The sequence below is a fragment of the Miniopterus natalensis genome, chromosome 2, assembly GCF_054644295.1.
Source record: "Miniopterus natalensis isolate mMinNat1 chromosome 2, mMinNat1.hap1, whole genome shotgun sequence".
NCBI classification, from domain to species: Eukaryota; Metazoa; Chordata; class Mammalia; order Chiroptera; family Miniopteridae; genus Miniopterus; species Miniopterus natalensis.
The window spans coordinates 187,021,000-187,037,006 of NC_142082.1; the positions used below are offsets into that span (position 1 = coordinate 187,021,000).

General features: G+C 48.8%; 1 protein-coding gene across 6 annotated transcripts in view; it reads left to right on the forward strand.

Annotated features, from left to right (window-relative positions):
* The window catches only part of PPP6R2 (protein phosphatase 6 regulatory subunit 2), a 59,867-nt gene that overhangs the window by 21,703 nt on the left and 22,157 nt on the right, over window positions 1-16,007 (forward strand). For 4 of the 6 annotated variants that reach the window (XM_087815007.1, XM_087815009.1, XM_016211689.2 and 1 more), the window contains exons 3-4: window positions 10,236-10,478; window positions 14,509-14,695. In XM_087815007.1, the coding sequence (XP_087671133.1) occupies window positions 10,252-10,478; window positions 14,509-14,695 (414 nt within the window). In that variant the 5' untranslated portion in view covers window positions 10,236-10,251. Of the gene's footprint in view, window positions 1-4,250; window positions 4,341-10,235; window positions 10,479-14,508; window positions 14,696-16,007 lie in introns of those variants that run through there. The other 2 variants (XM_087815008.1, XM_016211692.2) reach the window with 2 other exon arrangements.

Below are 16,007 nucleotides of genomic sequence, written 5' to 3' on the forward strand. Positions count from 1 at the left end.
TATAAAAATAGTCATCTGTACCATCAGTGAACACATTGCAGTTAAAAAGTCATGTATATCGTAGCAGTGCAAATAAAATACCTAAGAATAAACCTAATGAAAGATGTGGACTTCTGTGGAAAACACTGTAAGTTTTTAGAGAAATTAAAGAAGACGTGAGTAAATGGACAGATATGCCTTGGTTTTGGATTGGAAAACTCAACATTGTAAATGTGCCAGTTCTCCCAAAACTGGTCTAGAAGTTCATAATAATTTCAGTCAAAAAACCCCAGAGGTGTGTGTGGGGCGGGGCTTGGGAGAGTGGACTTTACAAGCTGACTTTAAAATATGTGAAAATGAAGGGGCCATAAAAGCTCAAGAAATTTTTTAAAAAAATAAAAAGTTTTTTATTGATTTCAGAGAGAGGAAGGGAGAGGGGGAGAGAGCGAGAGACAGAGAGAAGCATCGATGATGAGAGAGAATCATTGATTGGCTGCCTCCTGCCCACCCCCTACTGGGGATTGGGCCCACAACCTGGGCATGTGCTCCAACCATGACCTCCAGGTTCATGGGTGAACACTCAGCCACTGAGCCATACTGGCTGGGCTCAAGACATTTTTGAAAAATTCTAATTCATTCTGTGGGTAAAAGATCTTGTTGAGACACTGTGGGAAAGCCTGGAATGCTGGTGGTCTTGGTTTTGGTGAGGTGCCCATCAGTCCTGGTTTGCCCAGGTCAGTCCTGGGTTTTATCTGTGGTCCTGGTCTCATTATGAACAGCATTCTCTTTTGTCAAGAGTTCCTTTGGAAGTCTCATTCTGCTGTTTCTGGGAAGGATTGACTACTCTTGTTCAGCTTTTGTTTTATTTGAGTTGCTCATGTTTTCCCAAATATGTGGCTCCAAACCAAAGAATAGCATTTACTGATGGTAGGTACATGGTGGTCAGAGGAAGTGCAGGGCAGCACCAAGCTCAGGCCTGCCTGGAGTGGGGGCTCCTCATGCAGGGGAGTCACAGCATGCAGCCTTCTTAGCCTCCTCACCTCTCGCTGTGCTTAAGATGAGCAGCAACACCTATTAAAACTCATGTTAAAAGGGGAGGGCGAGCCCTGGCCCGTGTGGCTTAGTGGTTAGAGCACTGGCCCACACACCGCAGGGTTGCGGGTTGGATCCCCGGCCCCTGTCAGGGCACGTACAGGAGGCAACCAATCGATGCATCTCTCTCACATCAATGTTTCTCTCTCTCTCCCTCTTCCTCCCCCTCCCTCCTTCCCTCTCTTCCACTCTTTCTAAAAATCAGTGGAGAAAGTGTCCTCTGGTGAGGCTTAACAAAAATAATAACAATAAGGGGGAGGGAATTAGCCCTGGCCAGTGTGGCTCGGTTGGTTGGAACATCATTCTGTGCACTGTGCACTGAAAGGTTGCTGGTTCGATTCCCAGTCAGGAGACATACCTAGGTTGCGGGTTCAGGGAGCGTACAGGAGGCAGCCAATCAATGTTTCTTTCATACATCGATGTTTCTCTCCCTCCCACCCCCGTTCCCCTCTCTCTAAAATCATCAAAAAACATAAAAAAAGGGGGAGGGAATGAATACTCATTGAACCTATAGTACGTGCCAGTGACATCTCGTCCCTTCCTTCCTTCAGTAATGTCAGGTATTGGCTCAGCACTTACCACATGCCAGGTGTTCACTCCTCTGCAACCTTTTGAAGAAAATGTGAGCATTTTACAGATGAAAAAGCTAAAGCTCAGGGAGGTTAAAAAACTTGCTCAGGTTATATAAAGGTACAGACTGAGCTGTGCAACAAAGAGGTCACCCCAAAGAGCAGTGTGTAGTGAGGGGCTGCGTTTCTCTCCGCAGCCTGACCTGGCAGCACCTGCCTCACTGCTTCACTGTGGACTCAGAAGAGCTGCTCTGCTTCTCGCCATCTCCCAGGAGGCAGAAGGGCCAGAAGGACCCAGGAGCTCACACCCAGGAATGCCCTGAGGTTCCAAGGCCACTTTACGCCCAGCCCTGTGCCCAGAGCTTAATCATCTGACTAGCTGGCTGCAAGGGGAGGCTGGAAAAGTTAGGTTTAAGATGTGGCTCAGTACCCTCCTAGCCTCTGCCACTGTGGAAGGAGACAAGGAAAACGGGCCACAGCCAGAGTCTCCCTCACCTGCTGAGTCACACAGTAGAAGCTGTGGATCCTGGCTCTGGGCTCCCACCTGCTCGGCCCCTTGTCTGGCTTGCCTACTGCACCCGCTCCTGCCTCAGAAGAGTCAGCCTTGAAGAACTTGGATCAAGTTTGTTTACTGGTGAAGTTTGTTGATTGGCGAACCCACAGAGGAGGCTGCTGCATGTCCAGCCTTAAGCTGTGACCCAGGGATGTGTGAGGGGCTGTGAGAAACAGCTCTGTTAGGAGCTTACATCTGTGCTGGGACACCAGGTGGAGCCCTCAGCGTGGCTGCCTGTGGAGCCAGGCCTGTTCCGGAGGCTGCTTCTGCCTCTGCCCAGGGCTTGGACGGTGTTCCCAGTAGTCTAGATGGTTTAGACTTCCTTCAAGTATGTGAACGTAGACTTGTGTAGATTATTGTTTCATGATCCTTTTAATTTACCTCCGCGTTTGTGGTTATTACTTCTTTTCACTTCCATTTTTTTGCCCCCCCCCCCCCCATTTAGACATGGTCTCGTTTGTTAATCATGTGTGTTGGTAAAAGTTTGACCACTGGCTCTTTGGGAGAGTAAGAAAGCCTCCTGTTTATATCATTTGTTAATTTCCAGTGCAGACACTTCCTTCTTGTTCTATTTAAGCTACCAGTGTGATGCCACTGAAGGTGGGCTTAGGAGAGGCACACACTCGCCCCTTGTGAGCAGTGCCTGCTGGGCCCCCCTCATCCACAGAGCTGTTCTTCGCAGCAAGGTGACCTTGCCCCCCTCTCCTCTCTGTTGCAGCCTGGATCTTTGAGGACAACACACAGGGGCCACTGTTCTAGGCTCTTTTTTTTTTTTTTAAATATAGGAGAGAGGAAAGGAGAGGGAGAGAGAGAGAGAGAGAAACATCAATGATGAGAGCGTCGTTGATCGGCTGCAGCCCACAACCCGGGCACGTGCCCTCACCGGGAATCGAACCCTGACCGCCTGGATCTTAGGTTGATGCTTAACCCCTGAGCCATGCCCAGCTGGGCTGTTCTAGGCTCTTTAAGTGCGTACTAGTCCTCACAGCAGATACGAGATAGGGATGCTGACTGTTCAAGGTTACGGGGGGGGGACAAAGTACAAGGGGTCATGGAACTAGCCTCAGGCCACACAGCAGATCCAGGACTTTGTAAATCTTTTAGATTCTAATTTCTCTTAGCAACAGTCTGAACCTCAGTGTTCTTTTGTGAAGGGCTCCGTTTGGAACTAAATGGTCATATGGGAGCATTTCTCTTTGGAACTCACCTTCTGTCTGATGGTCGTGCTAACTGGAAAAAGTAAATAGACAACGTGGAACTTCAAGTTCCTTTCCATGGTGGTTGAATAAGCATCTGGAAGATGTTGGTGATACTTTGCTTGGCATTCCAAAGAGCCTGGAGGGCGGAGGGCTTGTCAGGGTGTGGCAGGAGTCCCAACATCTCAAGTGTCAGTTCTGGGCCTGCAGTCTCATGACAGGACTTGAATGTGTCACCTAGGGAAGGAGAGCAACAGCCCTTCTGTAGGTGAGGCCAGCTAAGGAGATGCTGGCACTTCTGTGGGCAGCATGTGGTTGCTGGGATATGAGGAGCGGTTGGAAAAGGAGTATGCAGTATCTTCTGAGAGCAGTTCCTTTGAATTGAAATTAACTACAGCTAAAGCAGTGCCACTGATGAACTTTTAAAGGGTGCCACAGATGCCATCAGTGTTTCTTAAAATGCAGAGAGAGCCGATGGAAACAGGAGCGTCGTTATCTAGAGATTGTGACTTAGCGGCAGAGCAGAATGTGCTGATGTGAGCGCTGAGCTAGTGGGCTCAGTGGTTTAAGAGTAACCTCGTTTTATTTCCTGTGTTGGTGGTGGTGAAATAAATAGTTTCTCAAATGCGGGTCAGTAATTGGCGATGTGAACAAAATAAGTGCAATAAGGTGAGTTTTTCTTAAAACTGTTTTTTCAAAGTGAGGCATTATCCTTGGTCCTGAAGTTACGGCTTTCCTTTTTTTTTTTTGATATTTAAAGTCTTAGTTTTCTGAAATTAAGATAATTGTAGAGGACAGTTTATTCTTTCCCTTCTTTTCCTTTTCTCTCATTTCTCTTTCTCTCTCTCTCTTCCCTTGCAGCCAGTCCTCAGGCCCTGCCCCTGCTCTGCCAGCCAAGTTTGTGACACTCTAAGTCCTTTGTTGTCGCTTCTTCACAGCATCCTCACCAGAGTGAGTCCATCCCTACAAACCCCCACCCTTCTCTGCCCATCCACAAGCACCTCCCCTCCACAAATCCGGTCAGGAGTTGGCAGCAGTTCAGTCCCATCCTCAGGCCCCGCCACCAACTCCAGTTCTCTCGCTGTCTCCACCACATGCAGTCACTTCCTCACTGACGTCGTGAGCCCTCCAAGGCAGCCGTGAGGGCTGGAACTCTCGTCTTCCAGACTCCTGTGAATGTTGCTCTGTCGACCTCTTCCCAGGAATCACTAATGTTCTTAGTGGTGTCTGGAATGGTGAAGTCCTTTCAATTTATTTTATTTTTTATTTTTTAATCCTCACCCAAGGATACTTTTTCTATTGCTTTTCGGGGGGGGGAGTAGAATTATCGATTGGTTGCCTCCTGCACATACGCCAACCAGGGCTGGGGATCAAGCCTGCAACTGAGGTATGTGCCCTTGACTGGAATCAAAACTGAGACCCTCCAGTCTGAGGGCCGATGCTCTAACCACTGAGCAGAATGGGTCAGGGCCTTTTCAATTTACTTTGCCCCGATCCGTTGGAGGAATCACCACGGCAGCTCTAGCTTCCAAAATGTAGTATTTCTTTAGTAATAAGACTTGAATGTCTAAATTAGTGTTTGACCCAAGACCTACAGAAAGGCATGAAAACAACATTCATCTCATCATCCATCTCCATCTGTGCTCTTGGGTGACCAGATGCATTGTCAGTGAGCAGTAAAATTTGGAAAGAATCCCTTTTTCTGAGCGGTAGGTCTCAACAGTCGGCTTAAATTACTCAGCGAGCTGTGTTGCACACAGGTGTGCTGTCACCAGGCTTTGTTGTCCATTCACAGATCCAGGCAGAGCAGATTCAGCATCATTCTTAAGGGCCCAGGATTTTCTAAGTGGTCGGTGAGCACTGGCTTCAACTTAGAGTCACAGCTGCATGAGCCCCTAGCAAGAGCCTGTCTGTCCTGTGGGGCCAGGCCCTGACTTCTCCTCTCAGCTGTGGAAGTCCTGGATGGCGTCTTCTCCCAGCAGGAGGCTGGTTCGTCTCTACTGAGGCTGTTGAAGAGCCTGCTGTCGAGTGTAGCCTCCTTCAGGAACCATCTTAGTGGATCTTCTGGGTAACCTGCTGCAGCTTCTGGCTCAGCACTTGCTGCCTCACCTGCCCTTCTCTGTCATGGAGATGGCGTCTCTCCTTCAGCTTCATGAACCGAGCTCCACCAGCTTCAGGCTTTTCTTCTGCAGCCTCCTCACCTCTCAGCTTTCACAGAGCTGAAGAGTGAGGGCCTTGCTCTGGATGAGGCTTTGGCTTCAGGGAGTGTTGTGGCTGGTGTGATCTTCCATCCAGACCAATAAAACTCTCCACATCAGCAAGAAGGCCGTTTCTCTCTCTCATCACTTGTGTGCTCACTGGAGCAGCACTTTCAATTTCCTTCAGGAACGTTTCCTTGGCATCACAGTTGGGCTGTTTGGTGCAAGAGACCTGGCTTTCAGCTTATCTTGGCTTTGGACATGCCTTCCTCACCACGCTAATCATGTGTAGCTTTTGATTGAAAGTGAGGGACGAGCAACCCTTCCTTTCCCTTCAACACTTGGAGGCCATTATAGGATATTAGTTGTTCTCATTTCAGCCTTGTTGTGTCTCAGGGAGTAGGGAGGCCCAAGGAGAGGGAGAGAGACGGGGGACGGTTGGTGGAGCAGTGAGAACACGCAGCATTTGTTTGTTAAGTTCGCCGTCTTATATGAGTGCAGTTTATGGGGCCCCAGATAATTACAGTAGTGACGTTAAAAGTCACTGATCACAGATCACCATGACGACGTGATGACAGTGATGAGCACAGGCTGGTGGGAAATGGTGCTGATAGGCTTGCTGGATGCTGGTTTGCACGGACCTGCAGTTTGTGGGGAGATGCATTATCTGCAAAGCACAGGGAAGTGAGGCTGCCTATGTCACCAGAGACAATACGGGGCATTTCAAAATGACCAGTGAGGCAGCTCATCAAGAAGACATAACAGTCCTAAGTATATACCCACACAATAAAATAAATTCAAAATACATGAAGCAAAAACTGATAAAATCCAAAGGAGACGTAAGTAAATCCACAGTTATAGTTGAAGATTGCCATCCTCCTCTCATTATTTGATATAAGTAGTCACAAAATCAGTTGTCAGCTGATTTTATCAGTTATCATTATATTATTATCCACTAACTTGACAAACTGACTCACAGCGGCAGCAGGACCCTGTTTTCCCATGCACATGCCACATTCACCAGGCTGGGCCATGTCCCGTGTCGTAGGCAAGGCTATTGGGGAGCACACTGCAGCCTGCACGCATGTCCAGCCCACTGCTTGGCTCTACAGCTCACAGACTGAGTAGTTCTTTTTCTTTTTTTAAGATTTTTAATTGATTTTTAGAGAGAGGAAGGAAGAGGGGAGGGAGAGAGTGACTTTTAACGTCACTACTGTAATTATCGATCATTGCCTCCTATACATGCCCCAAGTGAGGATCCAACCCACAACCCAGGCATGTGCCCTGACAGGGAATCGAACCAGCCACTTTTTAGTGCACAGATGGCGCCCAACCCACTGTGCCACACCGGCCGGGGCTGAGAGCGGTTTTTATGTTTTTAAAGGATTGTTGAGAAGAAGGAAAGGAACATGCAACAGAGACCCTGTGCGACCTACAAAGAGAATCATTGCTGTTCAGCTCTTTACAGGAGTTTGCTGACCCCTCGGCTAGGCCGTAAACCAAATACCAGTACAGTTAGAGCAATGAAGTCACGTAACCCTGCTCTCTGAGAACAAGGAAAATAGTATCAGTAACAAGGAGCTGTTTGGGGGGTCCCCGAATCACTAGGACTTTAGGGTTTATCCACCAAGTCACCTGTGAACTGGGAAATCACAAGGAGAACGAATGTCAGAGCCTGTGGGTGCAGCCGGAGTCATGCTTGAGGGGCCTATGGCGCAGTGGGAGTTGTGCTTGAGGGGCCTGTGGGTGCAGCGGGAGTCAGGCTCGAGGGCCCTATGGGTGCAGCAGGAGTTGTGCTTGAGGGGCCTGTGGCGCTTAACAGTTATGATAGTTAAAGATCAGCGGTCTGAGCTCCTACCTTAAGAAGCTGGAAAGGTGCCCTGGCTGGCTGGCCCGGTTGGTTGGATCGTTGTCCTGGGCACCGAAAGGTGGTGGATTTGGTTCCTGGTCAGGGCACGTGCAGAAGGCAGCAATTGCTATTTGTCTCTCACATCAGCATCTCTATCTCTCTCTGTCTCCCTCCTTCTCTCCCTCTCAAATCAATTAAAAATAAAGTGAGCTGTCTGTACTCAGCACACACAGGGCGTCAGCAAACATGCACACATTAACAGCAGATAGCTCCCTTAATGCTCACTCCTTTTCAGGGTTAACGGATTTGAAATCATGGGGGAAGCCGGACTAAGCTTTGAACAAAGAAAACTTATCCACTAGACTTTATTTTGGGATACATAAAAGATAAAGTTTAGGGTACAAAACCAGCAATGGATGCATTGAGAGTGCAAAATACTGAAGGAAATGATTCTCGATGTTAGCGATTCCATTGCTTCCCATTATCAGTGACGCCTGGACCAGAATGGTCATCTGATTGAAGACAGGCGTTGACAAAAAAATTATTCATTTCTGTAGGTTCTTTTAAATGTTGAAAATAAACTGTATGTTAATAAATACTGAGTTTATAATTTGAAGTGTGCGTACAATTTTGGGGGACACTCTGTTGTTCTTGCTTTTTTAAGTCTAGTCTGACCGTTTCTGTCTTTAATTGAAACTATTCATCCATTAATTCACTTTCTGATATGGTTGAGCTTATGTCTATTATTTTGCTGTTTTTTTCCAAAACCACTTGTCCCCTCTGTTTTTGTTGCTTATTTCTTCTTTTTTCATTTTATTTTATTTTATTTTTGGTCTTCTTTTGGTTGATGGGATGTTGTGGTCCGCTTTGGCTGAAAGCTGGACACACAGAAGCCAGCTTGGGAAGAAGCGTTGGCAGGGTGGGGGTCTCCCTGTGCTGCCCTCTTTCCCTGGGTTGTATGTTATCCAAGAGCTTGAGTTGCTCAGTATAGAGGGCCGCCTGAAGGTGGAGGTGCCATCTCTTTCTGAAGGTGCTTTGAGGAATCGTGATCTCTGGTCCTGCAGTCTGTTGCTGCCACCCAGTGTCCACCCCCACTCCTCACAGGAGAAATCAGGAGGACTGTGGGCCCAGAGGACCCCGAGTGCAGGGCAAGTCCAAGCGCCCAACCTCTGAGTGCGGATGCACTGTCTCAGTCTATCTGGGCAAGTGGGATTTTGTCAGAGGAGGGGCTGTCTGAGCACAGGAGTAGGGGCAGAACGATACAGGTGGGAGAGGGCAGCTGGTGCTGGAGAAAAAACAGTGTCCTTGTGGCCAAGGTGAGCATGGGGTGTCTGGGGCCCTGGGGGTTTGAAGCAAGATGAGAGGAATGTGAAGATGTCTGTGGTTTGGAAAAGGGAATCTGCAACAGGGATAAGAGGCTGCTAGGGGGACGGCTGGACAGTGAGAAGCCTGTCAGACGGACACACAGGGTTCACATCATGTGGGCAGCCTTTACTCTTTTAAATTAACTGTAGAGAAGTCCATCTATCCATCTACTATTACTGTAATTTTGCAAATAACGATTCTTATAACATTGCAAAGATTTATAATCTCAAAATACAGGTTTACTTTGTTAAAGATCCAAGCTTTATGTTTTTCATTTTGTGTCAAACAGATACCTAGGCCCACAGACTAACATGTGAGGCTCACTCAGTGGGACAAACCTCATATTGTCTAGGCAAAGACAGCCAGACCTGGAGAGGACTGTGGGATGCAGAGGACAGGCTGGGGCAGGAGCAGTGTCTCAGGGCCAGCGGTGTGAAGGATATGGGGACTTTAAGGGTAACTCTATTCAGCAAGATGGGGACTGTGAAAAGAGGGGTGGGGGTGGCAGAGGAGCAGAGGGTCCAACAGAACAAGCTGTCTTGCTGAGGTTGCGTCCATGAGATGTTTTGTATTCTTTTATGAGATGGTCAGTTAAGCATGGCCATGAGAGGAGACGCAAGAGAGACTCAGGAAAACAAAGTTGTTATACTCATGGGTCCTGGAGACAGGAGGCCCAATCCTCATGCAGGGCCACGTGGGGAAGCCCCAGGGGTGTTCCAGGGGCAGAAGACAGGTGTTGGAGTTCTTAGGCACAGCCCTTGTGGGTTTCTCCACAGGAAAGGAGAGGCAGGGCCCGTGAACAGGGTAGTGTGGGCTAGTTTGAATAATTTCACCGGGCCCTAAGCCACAGGGGTGGTTCCTAGTTGCCTGGGCCTTGGCCCGGGAGGGGTTGGGGGGGCCTGGGATAGCAGAGGAGCCACTCCGGATGGAAGTGTGCAGAGAGATCATAGGCCTGTTCCTGCTGCGCCCTTTCCTGTCTCTGAGAATTGACCAGCCCCTAGAGGGGCTATCTCTTCCCAGCCAGGAAGGTGTTCTAAGATACGAAAACATCATATACAGAAAATTTTAAGTATATACGATACAGAGACATCTGGGGAGAGATGTCCAGTGTTCACTTGGAGGAGCCAGATACTGGGGCAGGGCTTATGAGTCATGAACTTTCTTGGGGTGGAGGGGCATCCCCGTCTGACACAGGAGACACACCTAAAGGAGCCAGGGAGTGAGTGAGAGCGAAAGGAGAGTAAGGAAGGCGGGTCAGCCAGCAGGGAACCAAGTGCTGGGATGTCCCTGCTGACCTGGGAGCCTGACCCAGAGAGAGGTGGTCAGAGTGGGCATTGGGAAGAGGGCCCTCTTCAGCGCAGGCCGTGTGGGGTGGACTTCTTGGACTCTGGTGTCGAGTGGCTGGGAGAAGTGACCCTCTTATTTTGGCTGCAGGTCTGTGGCCGTCACCATGTTCTGGAAGTTTGACTTGAACACCACGTCCCATGTCGACAAGCTGCTGGATAAGGAGGGTGTGACACTGCGGGAGTTAATGGACGAAGATGACATCCTGCAGGAGTGCAGGGCTCAGAACCGGAAGCTGCTGGACTTCCTGTGTCGGCCACAGTGCATGGAAGAGCTGGTGAGCCTCATCACACAGGACCCGCCCCTGGACATGGAAGAGAAGGTCCGCTTCAAGTATGTACCGGGCAGGGCTGCAGGGAGGCAGCGGGCAGGGCTTTCTGACGGATAAGTGACAAGGCCTCTCCTGTGGGTGCCCTTTCATTCTGAGTGTAGTAAGTTATATGGTGTGCTGGAGTCTTCTGAGGGAAGATGTGCTGAAGGACAGACCCCATGGCTGAGGTGCAGTTGGGGTGCAGCGTGAGGCCTGACTGACAGGGCTGCACCTCCAGTAGGAGGCGGGTCCCCGCCTGGTAAAATGGCCGCTCAGGAGACCGTGGAAACTGCTTTACTCTGGGGTCCCGGGCTCAGCAGAAATATGTCATTAGTGACCATTCTCAGTGTTTCCTAAAATGTCCTGTTCAACAGTTGACCAGGATGTCAGGAGATGACAGAAGGGGAGGGGTGGTGTGGCAGGGGCTTGCGGTGAGGACACAGAAATTTGAGGACAGGGGACCTTAGGTGACAGGAAGGACAGCGGATGCAGCCTCCAGCTTTGAAGGTGCCCAGTGGGGCCTGAGCAGCTTGTCAGGACAAATGGGCAGCTGGACAGTGAGTGGTGGGAGGTCTTAGAACAGGGTCAGCAAACCATGGCCGGCAGGTCACGTCCTGTTTCCGTATGACTCGTAAGCTAAGAGTGGTCTATGTTTTTAAATGGCTGTTGCACATGAAAATGATTCCAAATTGGCATTTCACTGCACACAAATAAAGCCTTGAACAAGCACACGCACACGGAATCCGTGTGTGATTACGCTGGCAGACGGGCTAGCTGCACCAGAGACCATCTAGTCGTCCCTCTGCCTGGACTGGAGCTGTGCTGGGGAAGCCTCTGGGTGGCAGGAAGTGCCTGAGGCGGAAATGTCAATACTTCGAGAGGCAGGGGCTGGTTCGTGAAGGAGCCAGGGGCTTAGGCCATGGTGACCCTCTGTGGAAGGTCGGATAGAGACCATTGTGCGTGGGATGCTTCTGGTCAACACATGTGGTCTCGGCATCACCATTCACAGCCCCATCCCTTTTACCCTTTCACTCCCAATGTGTCCTGTGTGGTGACAGGTTCTGGGGCCTCCCTGTGTAGAGGGCATCGGTGACAGGTCTGATGGGAGGAGAGCAGGGTCTGGCAGAGGGATCCCGAAGCGACATTGGTGAGCCAGGAGGTTTTCTCTCTGAGAGTCTGGGAGAAATTAGTAATAGATAGGTGCGAAGCTAAGCAGGTAGAACAAGGAGGGACTGTTAGCTCCAGGGGAAGGAAACAGTAGGTAAGCAGGCAGACAGAGTGACAGGTGAGCCCAGCTGTAGACACTCCATGTTCATATCCAGGCAAACTCTGGGCCTGGGTTTTCTTACCCATTGTGCTGGGTACCCCAGGGGCCTTTCAGTCTGCAAATTCATGGCCTTCAGCACAGGGAACTTCTTGTATTTTTTCTTTGATAATTTTCTCCCCTCCAGTTTTTCCTCTGTTCTCGCTCGGACACCTAATTGGTGTAAGATCACCCCAATTAATACTTTCTTCTTATTTTTTCTCATAATGTCTCATCTTTGCCTCTTTATTCTACATGTAAGAAGTTTCTTCAAAGTTTATCTTTCTGTTTTTTTGTTGATTGTTAAGTTTTCTACTGTCATTTTAAATTTCTAAGTACAAGCGTCCAGTTCTTGTCTATCTTAATGCATAGTTTCCTGGGCAGTTTCCTCCTCTTCTCCGGTTGTTGTTTGCTTGATCAGCATTGTGTTTCTTCCGAGAGAGGCACTAAAGCTGCACAGAGTTTGGCGTCTTACTGGGGCTTGCTCACCGTGCTTTCCTGTGGGCGGCGGGTGCGCACCACTTGGTGAGATGACAGGTAGTTGACTTTTCTCTCTGTCCCATCAGTTTCTCCAGGAAAGAATCCTTCCAGCTCCTACCTGTGGGTTGTCAACTTGTCAGTACCCTGAGTCAGGAAGAGGGCTGGGGCACCCCAGTGTTGTTTGTACCAGTCCGTTTGTGGACAGTGTCCCATCCCTCCCCCAGCTGTGCCTGACGGTCCTGCACCGGGAGCTGCTCGGGTCCACTTTTTCCAGGGAATAAATCTCCAAGGAGTCCTGTGTGAGGACAGCAAGGGAGGGGCTGAGAGTTTCCCTGCTCTTGAAAGTTTCCAGGCAGCCACTCTACCCTGCCCACAGCCTGGTTGTCACTCCTTCTGTGAGCAGCTGAGGCTCCAGATTCCTTGGACGTCAGGCTGTCTTCACTGGGCCACCACTTCCTGTCCTCCAGGCATCACTCAGCGTCATGTCCACTTCTCGTCTTTTTTCCTTTTGCATCGTGTGAGTTGACAGAATGGTTACAGACCTGTGTGTGTGATCTGCTGTGCTTAACTGGAATTCCTCTTCCTTGTGTACATTTTATAAACGACTGAAGCTGTTCTTTTTTTGAAAGAACATATAAAATACTGTTAAAATCGCAGTCCCTCCACCTAGCTCTAACCTGGGCGGGTCAGGGCACTGTAGTTCAGCTTGCCCCCTGTGTGCACACGGTGGCCTGTGCATGCAGACTGGAATGGGGCCTTCCTGTCGGCTGAAGGAGCTTCATGGAGGGAGAAGTCTGCTAATCTCAGGAATCAGTTCAGTCCTGCGCTCGGTGCATCTTTTTGTTTGGAGGCCAGTGGTCACCTCTCTGCCTGCGTGACATGGACTTTGCTCTGGCCTTCAGTGCCGCTGCCCTTGCCCTCCTGCCCTGCACTCTGAGCACACTCTCTCTGGCCTCCTGCTCCTAGCGACTGTGTACTCTGCCATGCTGGCTATCACAGCACATGCCTGCAGTGCTGAGCCACCTCCTCTGATTCTGGTCACAGTCCCCCAAGGTGGTCACTGGCCACCCCTCCCTGGGATGACCGCACCTGTCTGGGCCCCCTCTCAAGCCAGGGCCTGCTTGTTAACTGCCCAGTGCTGGGCCTCCTGCAAACCCGTAGGTACCTCATGCCCACTATGCATTTGGCACTGTTTCTCTGAGCTCTAGGAGGCACTGTCTGGGCTGTCGAGGAACACCGCTCCACAGACAGACTGAAGTCTCTCCCTGATCCCCTTCCACGCTTCACCAACTGTTTCCTCTGGAGCCTCAAACCCAGTCCCCTCTAGCTGGTCCACAGTGAACACCTGAGTTAGGCCTCGGCTGGGGCCTGTGCTAGTGGCTCCCAGGAACAGGAGAGTCACAGTGGCTGACATTGACACTGCTTCGTGTATAAATGAGGAAGCCCAGGCACAGAGGGATCAGCTCATGTGCCTCAGGCTGCACAGATTGTTCCATGTAGTGTCAGGTGTGTGCCAGTTAGCCCACAGCACAGAGTGCTCCCACCAGGTCCTTGTCTTCTCTGTGCCTGGCACCCTCACCTGGGTTCCCAGATATGTACCCAGATACACCACTGGGCGTTTATTGGCGCTGTGATCACAGGCTCTATCCTGGATATGGCAGGTGGTTGGGTAGGTGTACCTGTCTCAGGGCGGTGGCCGTGAGCACATGTGTGTTGCATGGGAAGGCAGGGCCCTCACTGATGTCATGGGATCATGCTTAATGGGGTGAGGATTATTTTGTGTCTGGTCATTTTTATCAAATGAATAGCACATCAATTACATATATTGATATTCTTTAGTAATAATTTGCCTGCATAACACCTTATAACTAGTACTGCATTGTGAGCTTCTGTCTAGGGACAGACCGACCTGTGCTTGTTGATACATAGGGACAGGAAAGGCATGAAGAGGGGAAGGGAGGACAAGCATGATGAGAACCTAGACTCAGTGACTGTGATGGTGACGGGAGGTGAGAGACCTTGCAGGTGAGCATGAGAGCAGAGGCCTGGAGAGAGTGCAGGGCACGAGGATGGTGGGTTAAAAACGTTGACCTAATAGTCAGAAGTGCCAGTTTGTCTCAGACTTAGCACATTTTTGTTCTATTCCACAGTCTGTCAGTGTTTTGCTCTTGCCCATGGGTCTGTTTCCTAAGGGGCAGATTATTTAAGCAGTTTCCCGACAGTTGGAGAAGTCTAATTTCACCTCCAGTTGCTGACATTGTGCCCTTTAGGTACCCAAACACGGCCTGTGAGCTGCTGACGTGTGATGTGCCGCAGATCAATGACAGGCTTGGTGGGGACGAGACTCTGCTGAACCTTCTCTACGACTTCCTGGACCACGAGCCACCTCTTAATCCTCTGCTTGCCAGTTTTTTCAGCAAGACCATTGGGAATCTCATTGCAAGAAAGACGGAACAGGTAAAAAGTCTGCCAAGCCCCTGTGGTTCGGGGTTTCCCCCCGATCATTGGTAGGGGCGTGCAGGAGGCAGCCGATCCATGTTTCTCACATTGATGTTTCTCTCTCTCTCCCCCTCACTTCCTCTCTCTCAAATCAATAAAAGCATGTCTAAGGGTGAGGATTAAACAAAAAAAGTTCAAAAAAAAGAGTTATATGTTTTATTACCTGTGTAGGTTGGTGTCTCCATCATCGCGGTCAAGACACCAAACAGTTCCAAACCACAGGGGTCCTTTGTGTTGCCCTTTTCAACTGCTCCCACCTTTCTCCTGTCCCTACCCTTCACTCATCCCCAACCACTCATCTGTTTCTGTTTCTAAAATTTTGTTATTTCAAAATGCTACTTAAGTTAAATTATATAATACGTAGCCTTTGGGGATTAGCTTTCTTTCTTTTTCAGCATAATTCCCTGTAGAGCCCTTCAGGTTGTTGGGTGTATCAGTAGTACATTAGTGTATTCCTTTTATTGCAGGCTGGTATTCTGTGGCATATGGGTCCCGTAGTTTGTTTATCTGGGCTGATTTCAGTTTTTGGTGATGACCAATAAAGCTGCTGTTCTTATAATTTATTGCTATAGTCTTTTGTTTTATCTACATACAAGATCATGTTATCTTTGGTTAATGACAATTCTATTTTGCCCTTTACAATTCTTAGACCTTTTATCTCTTTTTCTTGCCTTATTGCATTGGCTGGAACCTTTAGTACAATGTTGGATTGAAGTGGTGATAATGGGCCTTCTTGTTTTATTTATTACCTTGGAGGAAAAATTTACATTATTTTATGGTTCAGTATGATGTTTGTTGTGGGGTTTTTGCAGATTTTTTTTTTTTAAGAGTTTATTTATTTATTTTAATATATCTTTATTGATTTCAGAAAGAGGAAAAGAGAGGGAGAGAGAGAGCTAGAAACATCAATGATGAGAGAGTCATTGATCGGCTGCATGTGCCCTGACCGGGAATGGAACCCTGATCGCCTGGATCCTAGGTCGATGCTTAACCACTGAGCCACGCCCGGCTGGGCACAGATTTTTTTTTTTTTTTAATCAGAGTAAAGGAATTTTCTTTATTCCTAGTCTTTTTAGTTTATAACATGAATGGTTGTTGAAATTTATTAAATTTTTTTACCGTATTGAGTTGCTGATAAGATTTTTCTTCTCTGTTTTGTTAATAGGTAAATTTTACTGAGTAGTTTTCTAATGTTAAATCAGCCTTGATTTCTTGGAATACACCCAACTTGGTTGTGACATGCTTTTTTTCATATTGCTGAATTTTTGCA